The 19,338-nt window shown below is 39.8% G+C and overlaps 1 protein-coding gene across 1 annotated transcript; it reads left to right on the forward strand.

Annotated features, from left to right (window-relative positions):
* The first annotated feature begins 3,698 nt into the window (after positions 1–3,698).
* Positions 3,699–14,938, forward strand: LOC137268451 (splicing factor 3B subunit 4-like). Its single transcript, XM_067803017.1, has 10 exons — positions 3,699–3,781; positions 4,290–4,373; positions 5,060–5,205; positions 7,303–7,431; positions 8,120–8,300; positions 9,098–9,277; positions 10,124–10,240; positions 11,075–11,164; positions 12,191–12,331; positions 12,683–14,938. Exons 1-10 carry the CDS (start codon positions 3,748–3,750, stop codon positions 12,811–12,813), a joined length of 1,233 nt encoding a protein of 410 aa, XP_067659118.1. The 5' UTR covers positions 3,699–3,747; the 3' UTR covers positions 12,814–14,938.
* The last annotated feature ends 4,400 nt before the right edge of the window (positions 14,939–19,338 follow it).

Consider the following 19,338-nt stretch of genomic DNA (forward strand, 5'->3'; position numbering starts at 1 on the left):
ACCACTGCTTGGCATGTTTTGCGGTGTGTTTAGGATCATTATCTTGCTGCAAAATCCAGTCATTTCCATAAAACACATGTGCACTTGGAAGGAGAAAATTATCTAATATGTTAGTGTAGCGTTGACTTGTCAGATTTCCCTCAAACACACACAGCGGGGTCGTTCCTAATAAGGATATCCCTCCCCATACATGAAACTTTGGGCTGTATTTAGGTCGTTGATACAACGGTGCTGACGCAGACTTTGTCCATATTTTCACATTATTGGGATATACCCATATTGAGCTTTCATCAGTAAAAATCACATTTTCCCAGTCAAAGTTTTCATGTGCCAAACACCACTCAACACGCCTGTCTTTCTGTTCTTGTTTCATGAGAGGAGAAGGAATTCCAGTCTTTTTCTCCCATCCAAGATCAATCAAATTTCTTCTAACTGTAGATTTTGATACAACTGTTGATCCCCTTTCTATCATTTCATACCTGATGTTGGAGATGCTTGCCCTTTGCTTTTTAGACGCTAAAATTCCCAGCCGGACGCGATCTGAGAAGTCCAGTTTTCTGGGTCTCCCTGCTCCTTTCTGGTGCCCAAAATCCTTTCCCTCTTTAAAATTCTTCCTAATCCTATACACAGTAGAAAGAGGAGTTCCTGTTCTCTCTGCCAATGTATTTACATCATCAATTCCTTGATTACACAACTCAAAAATCAACCTTCTTTTATCTTCAGCAGACATTGTTGACAGTGCTGAGGAAAATGACGTCTGCTACAAATTCAGGGGAGGTAACTCTAATTATACTATACTCAGTAGGCCAAGATGAGTTACCTCCCTTATACCATTACTTAGTGTTAAGTATCAGTGAATCAGTTGAGGTGTTAGGATAGCTCAAAGTAAGAAGAAAAATTCTCAATAATTATGAACCAGACTATATATTGTGATAACAGGCTGAAGCTATTGCAGTCACAAGCCACTTTTGGCTGCAATACTCACTGGATAAGAGAAAGGTGGGGCAACAGTAGCCTTTGGAAACACCATGGGTTATGCTTTTATGTACACATGGGTAAAAGTTCAGGACAATATCTCTATTTTCATATTCTCCAGACTTTGACAATGACCTTTTAAAAAATGTATATGCTACCATGGATGCTAGGTGACATGAGTTATTTACCAGATGGTTTCAAGAGGTTGGTCAAAGCATTTGATGGAGAGCATTTGATGGGATTTGTTGGTTCTGAATTGTTTTGGTGATTTTGTAACAAAACAAACAAAAAATTATTAAAAAAAGACATTTTATTCATGCTTTTGCCAGTTCCACTTCCACAAAAGGATCTTAGTGCAACTACATGTCCGTAAGTCTATTAATTTTACTATGAAAGTATATGAGAAACCACGACATCTATATTAAGAAGATCAGCATTATCCTTACTTTTGATACCTAAAGTTGACGAGGCCATACATACGTATGATTAATAATAATTATCAATGAAGCGTAAATATCTACTGAGAAACCAGCCAGGTAGCACACCTCGGAAAATGACATAGTGTTCTTATTATTAATACCGATCACCCAGCTTTTTACTGTCCAACATACTGACAGGTGATTCGTTTTATTTGCATATTTCGGACACATTTACACATCAATATCTGAGCCAAACAACCTTACGATTTCCCATCTATGATTTATATGAAACACTATATATGCCGTTCGTCATGTAAAATGTACTATATAAATTACACAATACCAGATCTCAATAAGCAAATCATACAGAAACATGAGTCTCATTAATATTCAAACAATGACTTGCTTTTCTCGTGTGAAAGTGAAAATAGACACCACAAACAATTCTGGCTACACTGAATTCCAATTCCTCGTTTCATGAGAAAATGGTATTTACAAATGAAGTTTAATTTTAAGATTTAATAACTCCTTATTTCTGTATTTTTTGTCGAGGTTTAGGCAACATATGTTAACTAAGGAATCAGAGACTGTCCCTGTGTGATGGGGGCGTAAAATGATTCACAATGGATCTGACTCACTGGTCACACCTGCTATGTGTTGTATGCACCTATTCAGTGTAGTTCTGTGACGCACAATGAGATTGATATAATATCAATTCCGTACTATACCGCCAAAGTTTTCTAGCGACTTACTATCGTTTTGAGATTCCCACTATTTCCAGGTTTCCGTTTGTCAGAGCTCGCTGTACTATGTAGCACACTGTACGTGTTTGCAAGGATTAGGAGCGTAGCGTTGCAATAGTGAAGTGCTTAGAGGTATCAAATCATACTGATTAATATTTATGCATCCGGTTATATGGATTAGTCTAAAAATTCTGCTGGACTGGTTATCACACTAATTTGCGCAAAAGGGCGAAACCCAATAAACAGGGAGCAAGACATCTGTAATCAATGTTTTGTTAGGGTTTTTGTTTTGTTTGTTTTTGAGGGTTGGGTGGGGAGTATGCTTAATCACCCGTGTATTATTATTATTAAGCCCATATTGTTGGAATATTGCTGAAAGCGGCGTAAAACCACACTCACTCACTCTTTTGTTCTAGCCCGTGTGCGAATATCCTCGACTGCTTCCTACTGAACAACACGGAACAAATGCACTTCCGGCCAAATTACCGACTCGATTTACTGACCTAGTCTCCGGCAAGCCATGAATGTACCGTCATACCTATTTAATTAATTGAAACATCTTTGTAATCACCTTTCAGTGACTAGTAAACTGATCAAATGTCTCCCGTCACGTTTATCGTGTCGGCCGTTTGGCTCGTGTCAGCAACCGATTTTCTAGACGAGACTCCGGTTTTGCGTATCTGACATGATTACCATTTTCCGTGCTTGATCAGACTTTCAACCGAAGCTGACCTTGCACGGGCCTCAATCGTGACTCTGAAGTAAATGATCTGTGACTTCACATTATACAGGCAGACATCTGAATAGTTACAGTAAAATATATTAACAGTAGAACCTCTGATTCAGTGCACACTGTTTAAAGACAGTTTACGGTACATATAATGATTCACGTACTATGTTTAAAGAGAAATATACGGTACAAGCATTGAATCGCGTATATTGTGGTACTCCATTGAAAGAGAGATATACGGTACAAGCATTGATTCACGTATATTGTGGTACTCCGTTGAAAGAGAGATATACGGTAAAGCAATCATTCACGTACTCTGTTTGAAGAGAGATATACGATTTAAGGAGCAGTGATTCGTGTATATTGTTTAAAGAGTGATATACGGTACAAGCAATGATTCAAGGTAAAAAGGTGATCGCATGTATGTCACCTTCAAAATTAGGAGCACAACATATCTTTTCTTCATTGCTTTGGAGGTGACGATGGCTGCTGGGGGAGCTATTTATGTCCGAGTTTCCTACACACTAATGTTCACTGCCTGTTGTAATACCTCGATAATTTCGGACTTCAGTTGAGTTAGATAGATGAGTGAGAATAGATTCATTACATTTTCGGATGACTGTGATTGGAGACACGTATAAAACTCTGTGAATGCCCGCGTATTTCTCTTGAAATCGCTTAATAAAATTGGTATTTCCAGTATATCAAAATGGGTGATTTGAATGCAATTGTGTTTTTATTTCCCCAAATGTTTCTGCTTGACGAAATAGACACTGACTCACTGAGCATAAACTATTACATGGGAGATAACTCGGGACTGCAGTCGCGTGTGTAATAGTACTTCCTTGAGCCTATTTCCGGTTATACGCATGGCGTCAAAATGTCGTCGGCACCAATAGCAGAAAGAAATCAAGGTTTGTATAAACGTTCTTCCGATATGTATTATTTTAAGGGTTATATATTTGGACCTGCCGTATTTTCCTATTGCTTTCTGTCCCCCAATGGGAGTAATGATACGTTTCTTTCTTGAACCTGGAAGCAATTTTGAATTAAGGTTCGCCAGCGTGGAAATTCAAACTCTTTCAGTCTTTGTAAGGTGATTACAAAGAATATTAAGAAAACGTCACTGAAGCATAAATCATGGTCAGTGCATATAGATAATATGACAGCAAATGAAAACAAGTACATGATGTAATCTTTTTCGACAATACCTTCTTGAACGACATTAATGTTGAATAACTAAACAAACACAAAAGCCAAGGTTCTTATTTTGAATGTGTTGAGATACTCCTGATCCAAAACTTGTCCTAGACATATGTCTTCTTACATATACAATGATGTTGTGGAGTGGATATTATAATCTTCGAACTGTAACATGTTAACATGAATATTTATTTGATGTTGAAACTTTTGTGTTTGCAGATGCCACAGTTTATGTGGGGAGTTTGGATGAGAAGGTTACAGAAGCCATACTGTGGGAACTGTTTCTACAAGCTGGTCCAGTTGGTATGTGTTTTCTTAAACTTGTGTGGTAATAGTGAAATTGACAGTATTTCACAGCACCAGCAGACTCAGGTTCTTGTTTACCTCTTTTCTGAGGTTATTTGTGATAGGTTTAGTGGAGATTATACCCAAGCCTACTCATGTGCAATAAAGTATTTGCTCATTAGATTAACTTGTTAGGCTACCGAGAGCATAGTCACTGACCAGCACGCTTGGAGGATAGCTGTTGAGGCCCTATGCTCCTCAGGGGTAGCATCGTTGTTAAAGCATTTGCTCAGCATGCCGAAGGCCCATGTTCGATTAACCATGTGGGTGCATTCTGTGAAACCCACTTTGGGTGTCCTTTACTGTGATATTGCTGGAATACTGCTGAAACTTGCATAAAGCCCATCTGACTTGCTCACTGTACTCCTCAAGGAATAAAGAGAACAAGTCAAGTAAGTCAAGTTAACTCATTAGCCTGGAAAGGTTTCTAATTGGCAACAGATCTGGATGCATGACACTACTTGAAACCATATATGTTCATCTAGTGAAGTGCAATTCATCCCAGTGTACCACCTCATAGTCATATTTTCTGTGACGAAAAGGTTGAAAGCAATACAAAGTTCATTCTGTGTGCTGACTTATGCAAGTTTTGGCTTTTATGGATGAAGGTAGCAAGCTTATTGTAAACTGTATTATGTTTTCAGTCAATGTTCACATGCCAAAAGACCGTGTGACACAAGCTCACCAAGGTTATGGATTTGTGGAGTTCTTGGGGGAAGAAGATGCGGACTACGCCATAAAGATCATGAACATGATCAAATTGTATGGAAAACCCATCCGAGTGAACAAGGTCAGTTGTGTTGACAAGTTACATTTGCCAGTTGCTCATTGCTGAAGAAAATTTCACTCATGTAAATAAAACTGCAAAATTGATCCAGTGGACACTAACTTGTAGAAGATATTGAACAGACATGGGATATCCCACCCTCCACTCTTTGTTTTGTGTATCCCGACCTACCCCCAAATGTGGAAAATAATGACATCCTTCTTGACATGATTTTGGAATGTTCTATCATTGTAATAATTATACAATACCCTACATCATTCTATTCCTTATATACTCCTCATATGTCCTTGTAAAGAAAATTTAAATTGATGTCTATAATGTATTATTATTAATGACATTCATCTAGTGGTGATATTACTGACTGTGATCTAGCAGTAATATTGCTGACTGTGATCTGGTGGTGATATTGCTGAATGTCATCTTGTGATATTGCTGACTGTGGTGAAGTGGTAGTATTGCTGACCGTGACTGTGATCGACTGGTGATATTGCTGACTAATCTAGTGGTAATATTGCTGACTGTGATCTAGCAGTAATATTGCTGACTGTGATCTGGTGGTGATATTGTTGAATGTGATCTAGTGGTGATATTGCTGACTGTGGTGAAGTGGTAGTATTGCTGACCGTGACTGTGAACAAGTGGTGATATTGCCAACTGTCATCTAGTGGTGATATTGCTGACTGTGATCAGGTGGGAATACTGTTGACTGTGGTCTAGTGATGATGATGCCGACTGTGATCTAGTGGTGATATTGCTGACTGTGGTCTAGTGGTGATATTGCTGACTGTGATCTAGTGGTGATGCTGCTGACTGTGATCTAGTGGTAATATTCCTGACTGTGATCTGGTGTGATGCTACCGACTGTGGACTCTAGTGGTGATATTGCTGACTGTGGTCTAGTGGTGATACTGCCGACTGTGATCTAGTGGTGATATTGCTGACTGTGATCTGGTGGTGATATTGCTGACCGTGATCTGGTGCTGATGCTGCTGACTGTGGTCTAGTGGTGATATTGCTGACTGTGAAATAGTGGTAATATTGCTGACTGTGATCTAGTGGTGATATTGCTGACTGTGATCTGGTTGTGATGCTGCCGACTGTGGTCTAGTGGTGATATTGCTGACTGTGAAATAGTGGTGATATTGCTGACTGTGATCTGGTGGTGATATTGCTGACTGTGATCTGGTGGTGATATTGCTGACCGTGATCTGGTGCTGATGCTGCTGACTGTGGTCTAGTGGTGATATTCCTGACTGTGGTCTCTAGTGGTGATATTGCTGACTGTGGTCTAGTGGTGATATTGCTGACTGTGATCTAGTGGTGATGCTGCTGACTGTGGTCTAGTGGTAATATTCCTGACTGTGATCTGGTGTGATGCTACCGACTGTGGTCTCTAGTGGTGATATTGCTGACTGTGGTCTAGTGGTGATACTGCCGACTGTGATCTAGTGGTGATATTGCTGACTGTGATCTGGTGGTGATATTGCTGACCGTGATCAGGTGCTGATGCTGCTGACTGTGGTCTAGTGGTGATATTGCTGACTGTGAAATAGTGGTAATATTGCTGACTGTGGTCTAGTGGTGATATTGCTGACTGTGATCTGGTTGTGATGCTGCCGACTGTGGTCTAGTGGTGATATTGCTGACTGTGAAATAGTGGTAATATTGCTGACTGTGGTCTAGTGGTGATACTGCCGACTGTGATCTAGTGGTGATATTGCTGACTGTGATCTAGTGGTGATATTGCTGACCGTGATCTGATGGTGATATTACTGACTGTGATCTAGTGGTAATAATGTCGACTGTGGTCTAGTGGTGATGCTGCAGACTGTGATCTGGTGGTGATATTGCTGACTGTGATCTGATGGTGATATTGCTGACTGTGATGAAGTGGTGATATTACTGACTGTGATCTGGTGGTGATACTGCTGACTGTAATCTAGTGGTAATATTACTGACTGCGATCTAGCTATGATATTCCTAACTCTGATATAGTGTCCATGCCTCTCCATATTCCCTTGCATGCTTAAACACTACCGTTTACTTATTTCAGCTAACATGACCAATATCTTATATGTACACCACCGTCTTTTTTAACAGGCCTCAGCTCATCAGAAGAATCTTGATGTAGGTGCCAATATTTTCATTGGCAACCTTGACCCTGAGGTTGATGAAAAACTCCTCTATGACACATTCAGTGCATTTGGTGTTATCCTGCAGACGCCCAAGGTATGTACTAGATCCCACAGGTACATGATTAACAATTGCTATACATTTATTATGCACAAGCTTTAAGTGGCCAGGTAGTCCATAGTTTTCAAACTGGAAGACTTAAAAGACCCGATGACCTCGCTTAATATTTGGACACACAGCCTTTTCCTGCAAAAATGATTGTTCAGTAAACTAAATCATATACATTGTGTACCCTTACGACAAGTTTGAATAAATGTGTTAGATCACTGACTTTGTGTTATCTTGATTGGGCGCCTCACCCTAAGTCCCCTAGATTGTAGTCAGCCACAGATGTACTAGAATCTGTACTTTACTGAGGAAGTGTAATCAATAACAGAAGATCAAATCTTTTAGTGTAGATAGTCAGTCACCAAATAATATTAATAGTTGCATGCAGCTCCATCATATGCCATCATAGAATCTAGGTGAAGGAATTTTAGCATGGCAGAGAGATACTTTACACGAACCACGTTAATCATCTACCAAGAGGGAAGCTGTTTAATTAATAAATATATTACAGACTTACGAAAGAGACATCCATTAATGTATTAATGTGACTAGACCCCAGATGTTTTGATACTTTTGATATTTTATTGATATAGATATATAGAGAACATCCGGTGTCAGAATAAGAATGAAATATCAATTTTATTGAGAAAACTGCATATTTCAATGTTTTTTCCAGATCATGAGAGATCCCGACACTGGCAACTCAAAGGGTTATGCTTTCATCAACTTTGCAAGTTTTGAGGCCTCAGATGCAGCAATTGAAGCTATGAATGGGCAGTACCTCTGTAATAGACCCATCACAATATCTTACGCTTTCAAGAAAGAATCGAAAGGAGAGCGTCATGGATCTGCAGCTGGTGAGTGGACAAGGGGAGATAATGCTGCGGAAAGTGTCATCATGACTGCAATGTCTGAGTGTACTGTCTGTCATCCTATGACTCTGTCATGTCATTCTGTTGATATGACCTGATAACTCTCTAGAGAGAACATCATACAAGCACTGTATTTCTCTTAAGATCTTCAAATGATTAAATCAGACTCCATCTGTACATCTGTGTATCCATCTGTGCTCATTTGTCTTTTGCAGAGCAGAACATTAAAATCGTTCACTATTTCTTCTGCAAACTTCACACTTAGATAGGTCTGGTAGTGAACTGGTGCCTTTTGATTGTTTTGGATTTCTGAATGAAATATTTTTGCAATTTCATGGCAACAGTTTGGACTTTGACTGAATTGGTTGTACTCCTTTCTGTAGCAGAACTTCAAAACTTTTCAGTGCTGTCCTTCCACTTTGCTATTTACATAAAACATTTGACATAGTCACAACTAGTAGTAGACATATTCATGAAGAGTACTTTGCCGTACAGAAGGTATTGATGACTTTGTCTTCTTGTTTACTGTATAAAAATGTATGGGTATTTTTCTTGTAATCTTGTACTTGTAAACAGGAAAGAGTCGGTTCCCGCTTCAACTTCATCATTTATCCACATTTGTCAGGACCAATCAATGTGTCTAGTTCCATAAAAGTAGAAAATGACTAAGAGCTGCATCTCATTTAAATTTTATACAGTAAACTACATCAGTTCAAAGTTGTTGAACCTAGTTTAATGCTGCCATGCATCCTTCATTCAGCATAGAAACTTCTATTTTCCAGAACGACTGTTGGCTGCTCAGAACCCCTTGTCGCTGACAGATCGACCCCATCAGCTGTTTGCTGACGCCCCTCCACCACCCTCACAACCTCCTGCACCCTCCTCAGCCACAAACCCCCTCATTCCTCCTCCCCCACCCCCTTCCAGCCTCACCCCCCAACATGCCGGCATGGGTATGCAAGGTAAGACATTAACACATCCCTTCTCCCTTTACTGCCGTGAGATAGTGAGTGAGTGAGTGAGTTTGGTTTTATGCCGCACTCAGCAATATTACAGCTATATGGCGGCGGCCTGTAAATAATCGCGTCTGGACCAGACAATCTTGTGATCAACAACATGAGCGTCGATTTGCGCAACTGGGAACCGATGACATGTGTCTGATCACTGGATCCCGTTAGTCGTCTCTTACGACAAGCATAGTTGCCTTTTGTGGCAAGCATGGGTTGCTGAAGGAATTTTTCTAACCCGGGACCTTCACGGGTCCCCATGAGATCGTTGATGGACTACTAGTAATTTTTCATAGTGATTCTTATCTTATGGTGCGCAAAAATGGTACATGCTATGGTATGGTGTAAGTGTAGCGTACATGATATTAGATGTGATTTGAGTTTCAAAAGTTGAGTAAAATACTGGTGGATGATTGGTGGTATAGATGAAAAGCTGTCTTCAGGACATGTGGGACTGAGAAGTCTGGTCCAGTCTTGGTTATTTACAGACCACCATCATATAGATGGAATATGGCAGAGTGCAGCATAAAACAACGAAAGAAACAAAATCTTAGGACATGAACACACTGTGTTTCCAGTGCAGTCCTACACAGACTCCATCATTTGGTTAATCATTTGTAATTGTATCCTCATGGCTTGGATCACAAGTGTAACAATCACTGGATTGTCTGATCCAGACTTTAAAATGTATAGCTTTGAATATACGTAATCTGAATATTGTTTAGTAAGGCATTAAGGAAGAAACAAACTGAACAAGAACTTGGCTAATGGATACTTATATTTGTTGTTTTGTTGTTTCAGTGTCATCAGCTCCAATCCCACCCCCTCCAGTTCCTCCACCCCAGCAGGCCATGCATCCACCCCCGGTGCCGCCAGGAGGAATGCCTCCCTTCCCCCCACCAGGAATGCCTCCGCATGGTAAGTACAGTGAAGAAAACAGTTAAGCAGAGTTCAGACTTAAACATGACAGTTAAATAGCCCTGGCCTGGGGGGAAGTTGCAGTGATGCTAATAAACAGAGATTCTTGAAATTTGATACGCATGATAGTGATGATGATGTGTTCATTGATTCATGAATAGTGGTGTTCATTGATTATGGTATTTATGATATTCATGTAAAGTGATATTCATGGTATTCGTGAATATTGGAATTTGTTGTATTGGTGATATTAATTTGCAGAAACTATGTAATTCTGATTCAGTTACTTTTTGTAACTGATTGTGTTTAGTTATCAGCAATAGGTGTTTTAACTTGGAATATCATCAGTGTAAATTATTTAGTTGTTTCAGGGCTGTTTCATATTTATTGCTGGTGTGCTTTACAATTTTGTGAACTGATAGTTGAGTGAATGGTACACCTGGGTGTCATGTCAGTTCATTTTCATTGACATACACCTCTTGCTGTTACCATAGAGATTTGTATTGTTATAGACGTATTTGTTAATAGGATCCAAACAAATATTTCTCCATGACAATTCCTGTTGTGAATCATTTTTAAAAAAAACAAACAAAAACAGATGTTAAAACAGTTTCATGGCAGTGTTAGTTCATTGCAGGTCTTGTCACTAATGTCAGGCTTGTAAGAGTTATCTCCCCTGACTGACCACCGAGTTTGGTTCTTGCTTTGAGTGATGATGACAGATTATTTAAAGAATTCTGGTTTCTTGTTCTGAATAAATCAATAGAGGTTATTATGTTTTGCATAGTGATAGTGGGTTGTGGTTTTTCTGCATGTACTGTCCTTTGTTTCTAGGTCAGTCGATGCCGCCATTCCCTCCGCCTCCGATGAACATGATGCCCCCAATGGGAGGACAGAATCAATATCAGCAAAACAACCAGCAAGGTAGACAACTCTCTGTGGTTTAAAGGGGCGGTGGGGTAGCCTAGTGATTAAAGTGTTAAAGTATTCGCTTGTCATGACAAAGACCCAGAATCGATTCCCCACATGGCTACAATGTGTGAAGCCCATTTCTGGTGTCCCCAGCCATGATATTGCTTGAATATTGCTAGAAGTGATGTAACATTAAACTCACTCACTGACTAGAGAATGAGAGTCTGAAGTCATTGTGTGAAGATGCTTTGGGGCATTGAATTCAGGGCATTGAATGTATTGCCTGTATGGTGATAAATTTTAGATTTTGTCCCAGAAATTTGTTTTTATGTTTGCTGAAAAACGTCCAGGTAGAACCGATACCACAACTGTTTAAGATCCACTGATGTGTTTTTCACATAGTTGGAATATTGCTTAGTGCTGCCTTAAACAGCTAACAAATAAAATGTGACTGTCGTTAGGAGTTGTAATTAAGCATTATTTCTATTTCAGTGTTCTATTTGTACTTTTTGTTGTACTTGATACTCTCAAATATTTGCATGTTTGAGTTTTCATCAGTGTATATACTGTGCTAATATATTTAACTTAACTTAAAGAGAGTCCTGACTAACACTGATCAGACCTGATCTTGAATGTCTGCTTGTCATTGTGCTGTGAATGTCCAAAATCCTTACTGTAAGTTACAGGGAGACATGGACCCGTGAAGGTCACGGGGTAGAATAGGCCTTCAGCAACCCATGCTTGCCATAGAAGGCAACTCAGCTTGTCGTAAGAGGCGACTAACGGGATCGGGTGGTCAGGCTCGCTGACTTAGTTGACACATGTCATTGGTTCCCAATTGTGCAGATCGATGCTCATGTTGTTGATCACTGGATTGTCTGGTCCAGACTCGATTATTTACAGACCGCCGCCATATAGCTGGAATATTGCTGAGTGCGGCGTAAAACTAAACTCACTCACTCACAGGGAGACATGACAAGTATTAGTATTAACTGTGTAAAGAACATTCACTTATTCACTCACTGTCTCCTGTCACAGGTCCCCCTGCCCCGCCTGGCATGCCTCCACCACCCCCAGGAGGCAACCAGAACTATGGTCCTCCCCCACCCCCAGGGATGCGACCTCCACCCCCAGGCTGGAGAGGACCACCCCCTGGGTCCAGAGGACCAGGAGGATTTGGTGAGTTCCAGAGGGTAGCATATTACATAGTTTCAAAATTTATATGTGTGTCTATATGCGCCACCTCTGTTGGGATTCCATATTTCAGAGTAGTGTCTGACAATGTTTAAAAATGATATACAATTAATTGATCGATAATCTGTCATTAAGAAATGGCATACATGTCGTCACATCCTAATTGTATGGATTGATGCTCATGCTGTTGATCACTGGATTGTTCCAGACTTTATTATTTACTGTAGCCATATAGATGAAATATTGCTGAGTTCAGTGTTAAACAACGAACCAACCAACCTATATTTCTGAAGCTCTAAAATAGCCCTAATTGCAATCCTAATTTCCCCCTCTAAGGTCGGCCACCACACCCAGGAATGCGAGGACCACCACCCCGAGGAATGAGAGGACCACCCCCACCCAGGGGCATGAGGCCCCCACCCCCTGAATGGAGGGGTCCACCTCCGCCTCCACCCCCCAGGTTTTGATGATAGAGATAGCAGACCGTTGCAACATTCAGTGTACATAAGGACATAAAGACTCAGCAGCTGCCATTACACTGTATGTCAGTAAGAATGTACATATGGATCAGGGCCTCAAGGGAGATGATACACTGTGGATGGGTCTAGCTTGGATGGTTTAGATGTTTAAGTTGATGGAGCAGAGTTGATTGAGGAGTGAACTGATATTTCTGTGGATGATTTCAAGCAGCAGTGGAATTGGTAGCTGATTTCCAATCTCCTGGTGGTGTCTGATGGTGTCGCAAGGGTGGAAACTATTGGTGGAGTCTTCATGAATGATGGGAGACTGACTTGTGTTAAAATGGAGGTTGACAGGAAACCAGGTAGTGTCTAGCTGGAGACTGACAGGAGACCAAGTTTTTTCTACTTGGAGACTGACTGGAGACCAAGTTGTGTCTACCTGGAGATTGACAGAAGACCAAATTGTGTCTACCTGGAGACTGATGGGAGACCAAGTTGTGTCTACCTGGAGACTGACTTGTGTTACACTGGAGGTTGACAGGAATCCAGGTCGTGTCTAGCTGGAGACTGACAGGAGACCCGGTCGTGTCTAGCTGGAGACTGACAGGAGACCAAGGTGTGTCTAGCTGGTGATTGACAGGAGACCAAGTTGTGTCTAGATACTGACTGAGGTAGTGTTTATCTTGAGCAGGATGTGAGACTGAGATTTGTCAATCATCAAGTAGACAGGAAGCATGTATGTGCTAATGGTCCGCAGTTCAAAGGTTCTTCTGAGAATTGTTCAAGGCATTGTGACCTGAAAATCAATTTTCCATGTTGGGTTTCTTACGAATCCCAGTTGTCGAAAACAAAACGTCATACATGTTGAATTGTATGATGGTGGGCAAGCTGTGCTGTTTTCATTGTTCCATGTCATAAAGTGGCGATGAGGTAGTCTAGTGGTTAATGCTTTTGATTGTCATGCCGAAGACCTGGGTTTGATTCCCCACAAGGATATGATCTGTTGAACCCATTTCTGGTGTCCCCTGCCATGATATTGCTGGAATAGTGCTAATAGTTGCACAAAACTAAACTCACTCACTCATGCCATGTAGCTGGTAGTCATGGTGTCAGTTGGGCTAGATTTTCATCTACATTTTCCTGGACTGGGGTCAGAGGCATCTTTTAACATGTTTCTCTTTCACGAGAGCAGTCTGTTGAAGGCATTTATCCGTTAACTGATGGTGATGTAAAGCATATAAGGCATGAACATTGGGTAGAACTACTTTGCGATGTTTTTCAGTAAATATTGAGGTAGTCAAGACACACAGCCCTTTTCTAGGTCCATGGTTACCATGGTTACTATACAAAATATAATGTGCAGCAGTTGTCTATCGGTAATGTAATGGAGATGAATATATAGTAATATGTTATGGCCTACATTATCTGCATTGCAATATGTATCTGTTTCTATGGTTAAATGACAACAAACAAATACAAATAAATGTGAGGCAGGTGCTTGCATTGAGGTGGAGACAAAAACATCTAATAATGTTTTTTGGGGGTCCTAAGCTGTGAGCATTGAGTGCCACTTACATAAGGAATCTGCACGACAAAGAGTAAAAACGTCTTTGTTATTATTAGTAAGTAGTGGAGAAAAGTATGTTATTGTGTCCTAAATTCAAGTGAAAATATTTTTCTCTGATCATGGTATTCAGTATTTGTAAACATCCCAGCAGCTTGAACGTTCATGGAGATATGTGAGAACCATGCCTCGGAGATACTACTCTAAGTATGGATGAAACTGTCTGTGTGTACAGTGGGTAAATGAATAGGTTTTTGTAGATTTTCTCAAAAATTATTTCCCAGAAGTGCCTGCACTTTCACATCCATTGTTGTAACTGCTCCTGTCAGTACACTGTCTAGTTTCATTCTGAGCTCCTTTAGGAGTATACTACCAATTAGCTAGAATCCTAGTGGTACATAGGTCAAGTGCCCCACATGATTACAATGTGTGAATCCCATTTCTGGTGTATTTCCCATTTTTAGAGTTTGTGACCTGTCAGTCCATTGTATAATACCATCAACATTTCATGTGTCATGAAAAATGTACAGTAATATGTTAATAAACTATTTTTTTTCATGATTCTCAGTGTGTGTTGATTTTTATTATGTAAAGAACCTGGTCTAATGATGGGTAACCTAAGATACAGGTTTGATTCCCTACATGGGTATGAGGTATGATACCCACCTCAAGGTTGCACCAGAATATTTGGATATAGCAAGAAGCAATACCCAACTAATATTTTCCATTTAGCCAGGCACTCATTTACATGGACATATGTACGTCCTGTTTCTATTGCAACCTTTCCATGATGATGAAACACAGTTATTTGGCAACGAGAGGAGATAATACGGACACAGAAATATGAGTTTATAAAGAAATGGTGGTTAGGTGTGGTAACAGAGTGGCTAAAGCGTTCTCAAGACCTCTTGAGGAAGTGGAGGGTGGTTGCTTCATTTTCACTCATTATTCACAAGAGTTCCAATGGTCATGTAATAAATTTTCAGAACAAAAGGAGGCCTTCACACCCCCTCTGAATCTCCGTGTTGGACCTCCACACCCCCTCTGAATCTCCTTGTTGGGCCTCCACACCCCCTCTGAATCTCTATGTTGGGCCTCCACATCCCCTCTGAATCTCCATGTTGGGCCTCCACATCCCCTCTGAATCTCCTTGTTGGGCCTCCACACCCCCTCTGAATCTCCGTGTTGGACCTCCACACCCTCTCTCAATCTCCATGTTGGGCCTCCACACCCCCTCTGAATCTCCTTGTTGGGCCTCCACACCCTCTCTCAATCTCCATGTTGGGCCTCCACACCCTCTCTCAATCTCCGTGTTGGGCCTCCACACCCCCTCTGAATCTCTTTGTTGGGCCTCCACACCTTCTCTGAATCTCCTTTTTGCCCGACTGCCCAGCCTTTTCTGCACTGCGAAAGTTGTAAATGAAGCAAGTGAAGATTTCCCCATCTCACCGGGGATCTTCGTTAGGTTTTAAAGAGTTGTTTGTTTCTATGAAAATTATATATTTTAAAAGTCTATGGTCCTACAGCAAAACCATGAACTTGCACCAGTTCACAACTCAAAATCCAATGCTGGCAAGGGTTGCAGAATAAAACAGCAAAACAATTTTCGCCGGAGTTAAGAAAGCGTACGTAAAATATACATTATCCGATAACTACAGAGACAAATATTTTGAGTGGAATAACCCCGTTCAGTTTTTCAACAAGTGTTTTGTTTGAACTGACAAAACTGTATCAATGTGCAACTTGAGATGATAATTATAAATGTAATTCAACCTATTCTGTGACAACAGTTTTAAATAAAACGTGTGTTTTCTATTTTGTCTAACTTTTACAGGGTTGGGTGGAAGCGAAAAATATGCCAGATCGAGTTTTACTTTTTCTCCAATCTGTATTTGATTTATAAAGAATTATGTAAAGTGAGGACAGCATTTTTAAAGCCTGAATTGGTATGGTTAGGCGGGCCTCCTTGTTACTGACTGTACACAGGAAGAGTTTTATGTCGGAAAATATTCACGATTCATGTGTCGGTAATGTTGCAACAACGATTTCCATACAAAGTTGGTTAAACGTGGGGAAGCTTTTCTTTAAGTCCCTGGAAATGTCAGATTTTAAAGTGAACATTAGAAAATTAAAACGCCGTAGAGTTTAAGTAAAACGTATACATGTATGACGGAATATTGGTACGGAAAGATTTAAGCATCAGACAACTAAACTATTTTTTTATTTCATACCTGGTTCGGTTTCTGAATACGAATGTTAGCGCTATTAGCCCCTTAATTCGCTTATTATTTCGTTGACCGTAGCCGATAAACCTTGGCGGAGTCCATGGGATATGAGTTTAGATAATTTTGTTCTGCAGACAGAGCCCTGTACATTTTATTTTTTTGGCCTCTGACATTGAGTAAATAACTCTGAGTTAATAACTCTCGGTTATTTCTTTCCCTTGAGTTTATACGTTGCCTTTGCCTCTCCTGTTGAAAATTCGGGACTAAGTAAAAGATTGATTCGCAATTTTAATACAGACAAAATTGAAAAAAATACTAAGGAGCGACAGTTCCTTTGAAATTTTTAACCAACCATGGTCGTCTGAAGGTTAAAGAATGTCTGCACGTGCTGAACAACAATCCTCCGTTTTAGTTGGCTAAGCAGAAAAAGACCAACCAATCAAAACACACGTAACAGACGGTGATAAACTCAATATCTTACTCATTTCGAAGCTTTTCTAACTGTTGTTAGGTCCAACAAAGAATAGAACCGATGTCCGGGATTCGGCAATGCGAGATGATTGATTCTCGTCTGCAGGAGCCAGAGAAAGGTGTTGAACTCAACTCGAACGTGCTGACGTGTTTGACATTTGACACTTTCAAGGTACAAGAATGCCAAACGGCTCGGTGCTTACACGTGCATGTCACAGATTATGTTCAGGCATTGATTAAAATTTATTGTTTTTAATTTTGACAAAAGATGCACCTCATCTGCAGGCTTGATTGATAAAACGTACTCAAAGATATTTAACAGCCAACAATGGAAAAAGTAATTTGTTATTGAGTGCTCAACTGGAAACTTACTTGGTTTTGTTCAGGAAAACGTACACGAAGGGCGTGGCATTGGGTGGTGGTACTTTGTAGCACATGTTATAAACTTGGGACATGTTACTTTATTCCTATCGGTTACCAGTGGACAATTTACTTGCTCCGTGGGCGTTGCCCCACGAATAGCGAGCACACTCAGTTGTCACTCATTAATATCTAGGTAACAGAAATGGAATGTGTTATCATCAAGTTTTGTCAAACCCAGAAAAAGGTACTACTTCAGACTATTCACGTGCCAATAAATCTTTGTTTCCGTATCCTTGAGAAACTACGTACTTCCAACCCGAATGTGACAAGTTTTGACTAAAGGACTTCGTTCGTATCTATGTTTCTGTTAAAAATCACCTTTTTTCGAAGAAAACTCTCTCCAAAACTGAATATTATTTTGTATGCCACTCTGCATGTTAATGAGGCAAGTTGTACTAAACTTTGATGAATTTAAAATGTATTCATATTTACCTGATATAATCTTTCTCTTTTCACGACTTCTATGTGTTTGTCAATTTGATGTTGACATAATACCTGCACGTCATCTGTCTTTATGTAACATCTGTTTGTACCTATACCATTGCAAGCTGAGGAACCAATTAAACAAAAAGGAAAATAAAAAAGGAAGTGGTGCAAGTCAGTTTTATCAACTGTGTCAGTTATTATTACATTTCCTTTTTCAAGGCTTCTCCAAATTTGAAATTTGAGTGAATACATATTTTGAAACCACTGTAGCATTATAAAATCTGACACAAATTAGACTGAATTTTGGCGTGTATTTCAAGACTGTTAAGGTATTTTTTTAAAACCATCACTTGCAGAAAAATATTTCAGTTATTTGTCTTCCTAATTCCTATTCTCATTTCATTATTTGTGAATAAAGGAAATATTAATCTCTGCAGCTCACTCTCTTTCCTGCTTTGATTAAACTGAAATGAGCAATTAGGATAGTAGTTTCCTTTAAAACATGAGCCGTGTAATTACATCAGATGAGTAAACAAAAGAAAATGTCATGCATACTTAATCAACCTAATTTAAATATGAATATTTTATGTTTCCCTTCAGAGCTTGGTCTGACATCAAAGTTGATAATCTTCAGCGGATAAATCTCTTGAAAACGATCATGTTGGAACCACAGATCCAAGGCCAGTTATTGCATCACCATGGTTGCATTGCTATCAAATAACGTGGAAGAATTGCAATTATTGACAGAATAAGGTATGTGCAATTAGAAACAACTTTGAAACAGTGTTCCTTGTATTTCACATGTCAGTTAATCTTTGTGGATAATCTTTGGTCAGTGTGACATGGCGATATTGAGGAATCAGCATGATTAATTTACTTCTGTACTCAAGAACGGTTTCACAGTCACTAACTGATGTGGCAGGCTTGTGTTAAAAAATACCTGTATAAAAGGGATTGCATGTCAGAAAGCCATTCTTGAGAGAATGACCATATGTTTTGGTTTGGCATGAGACTACTTCCTCCAATTATTTACATTAATGTGACTCGTTTGAAATATTTATAAACAGTTAATGCAGAAATGTCTCGTCTGATTGAGAAGAGTGGTCACATTGTGTTTGTTGTTCAGAAATTAATGAAGCATATCTGACCCAGTAGACAAGGAACTTGAGCTTCTAGTTATTTATTCAACAGCAGAAGTTTTGTAAATTACTTTTTCATTCAATGTTTCCTTTGGTTGGACTATCAATCTGTTCATCAACTGTTTCATGTTTGGGTTATCTCCCTTTTTGGATTCCCGTCTTGAATGGATCTGCTAGAGTGTATGCATGGTGTTAATCTGTCATATATTGAACTTTTCTTTCATGTCAGGCTGACACACTGCTTAACTCAGATGTTGTTCAAGAGAGTGTAATAGAACCCTCG

This window comes from Haliotis asinina, chromosome 16 (assembly GCF_037392515.1).
Source record: "Haliotis asinina isolate JCU_RB_2024 chromosome 16, JCU_Hal_asi_v2, whole genome shotgun sequence".
In the NCBI taxonomy this organism is placed as follows: Eukaryota; Metazoa; Mollusca; class Gastropoda; order Lepetellida; family Haliotidae; genus Haliotis; species Haliotis asinina.

Excerpts from the sequence above, each read along its gene's own strand:
- LOC137268451 (XM_067803017.1), top strand. The coding sequence starts at position 3,748 with ATGTCGTCGGCACCAATAGCAGAAAGAAATCAAG. Across the intron at positions 8,301-9,097 it reads GCGTCATGGATCTGCAGCTG|AACGACTGTTGGCTGCTCAG; the intron begins GTGAGTGGACAA and ends TCTATTTTCCAG. Across the intron at positions 10,241-11,074 it reads ACCAGGAATGCCTCCGCATG|GTCAGTCGATGCCGCCATTC; the intron begins GTAAGTACAGTG and ends CTTTGTTTCTAG.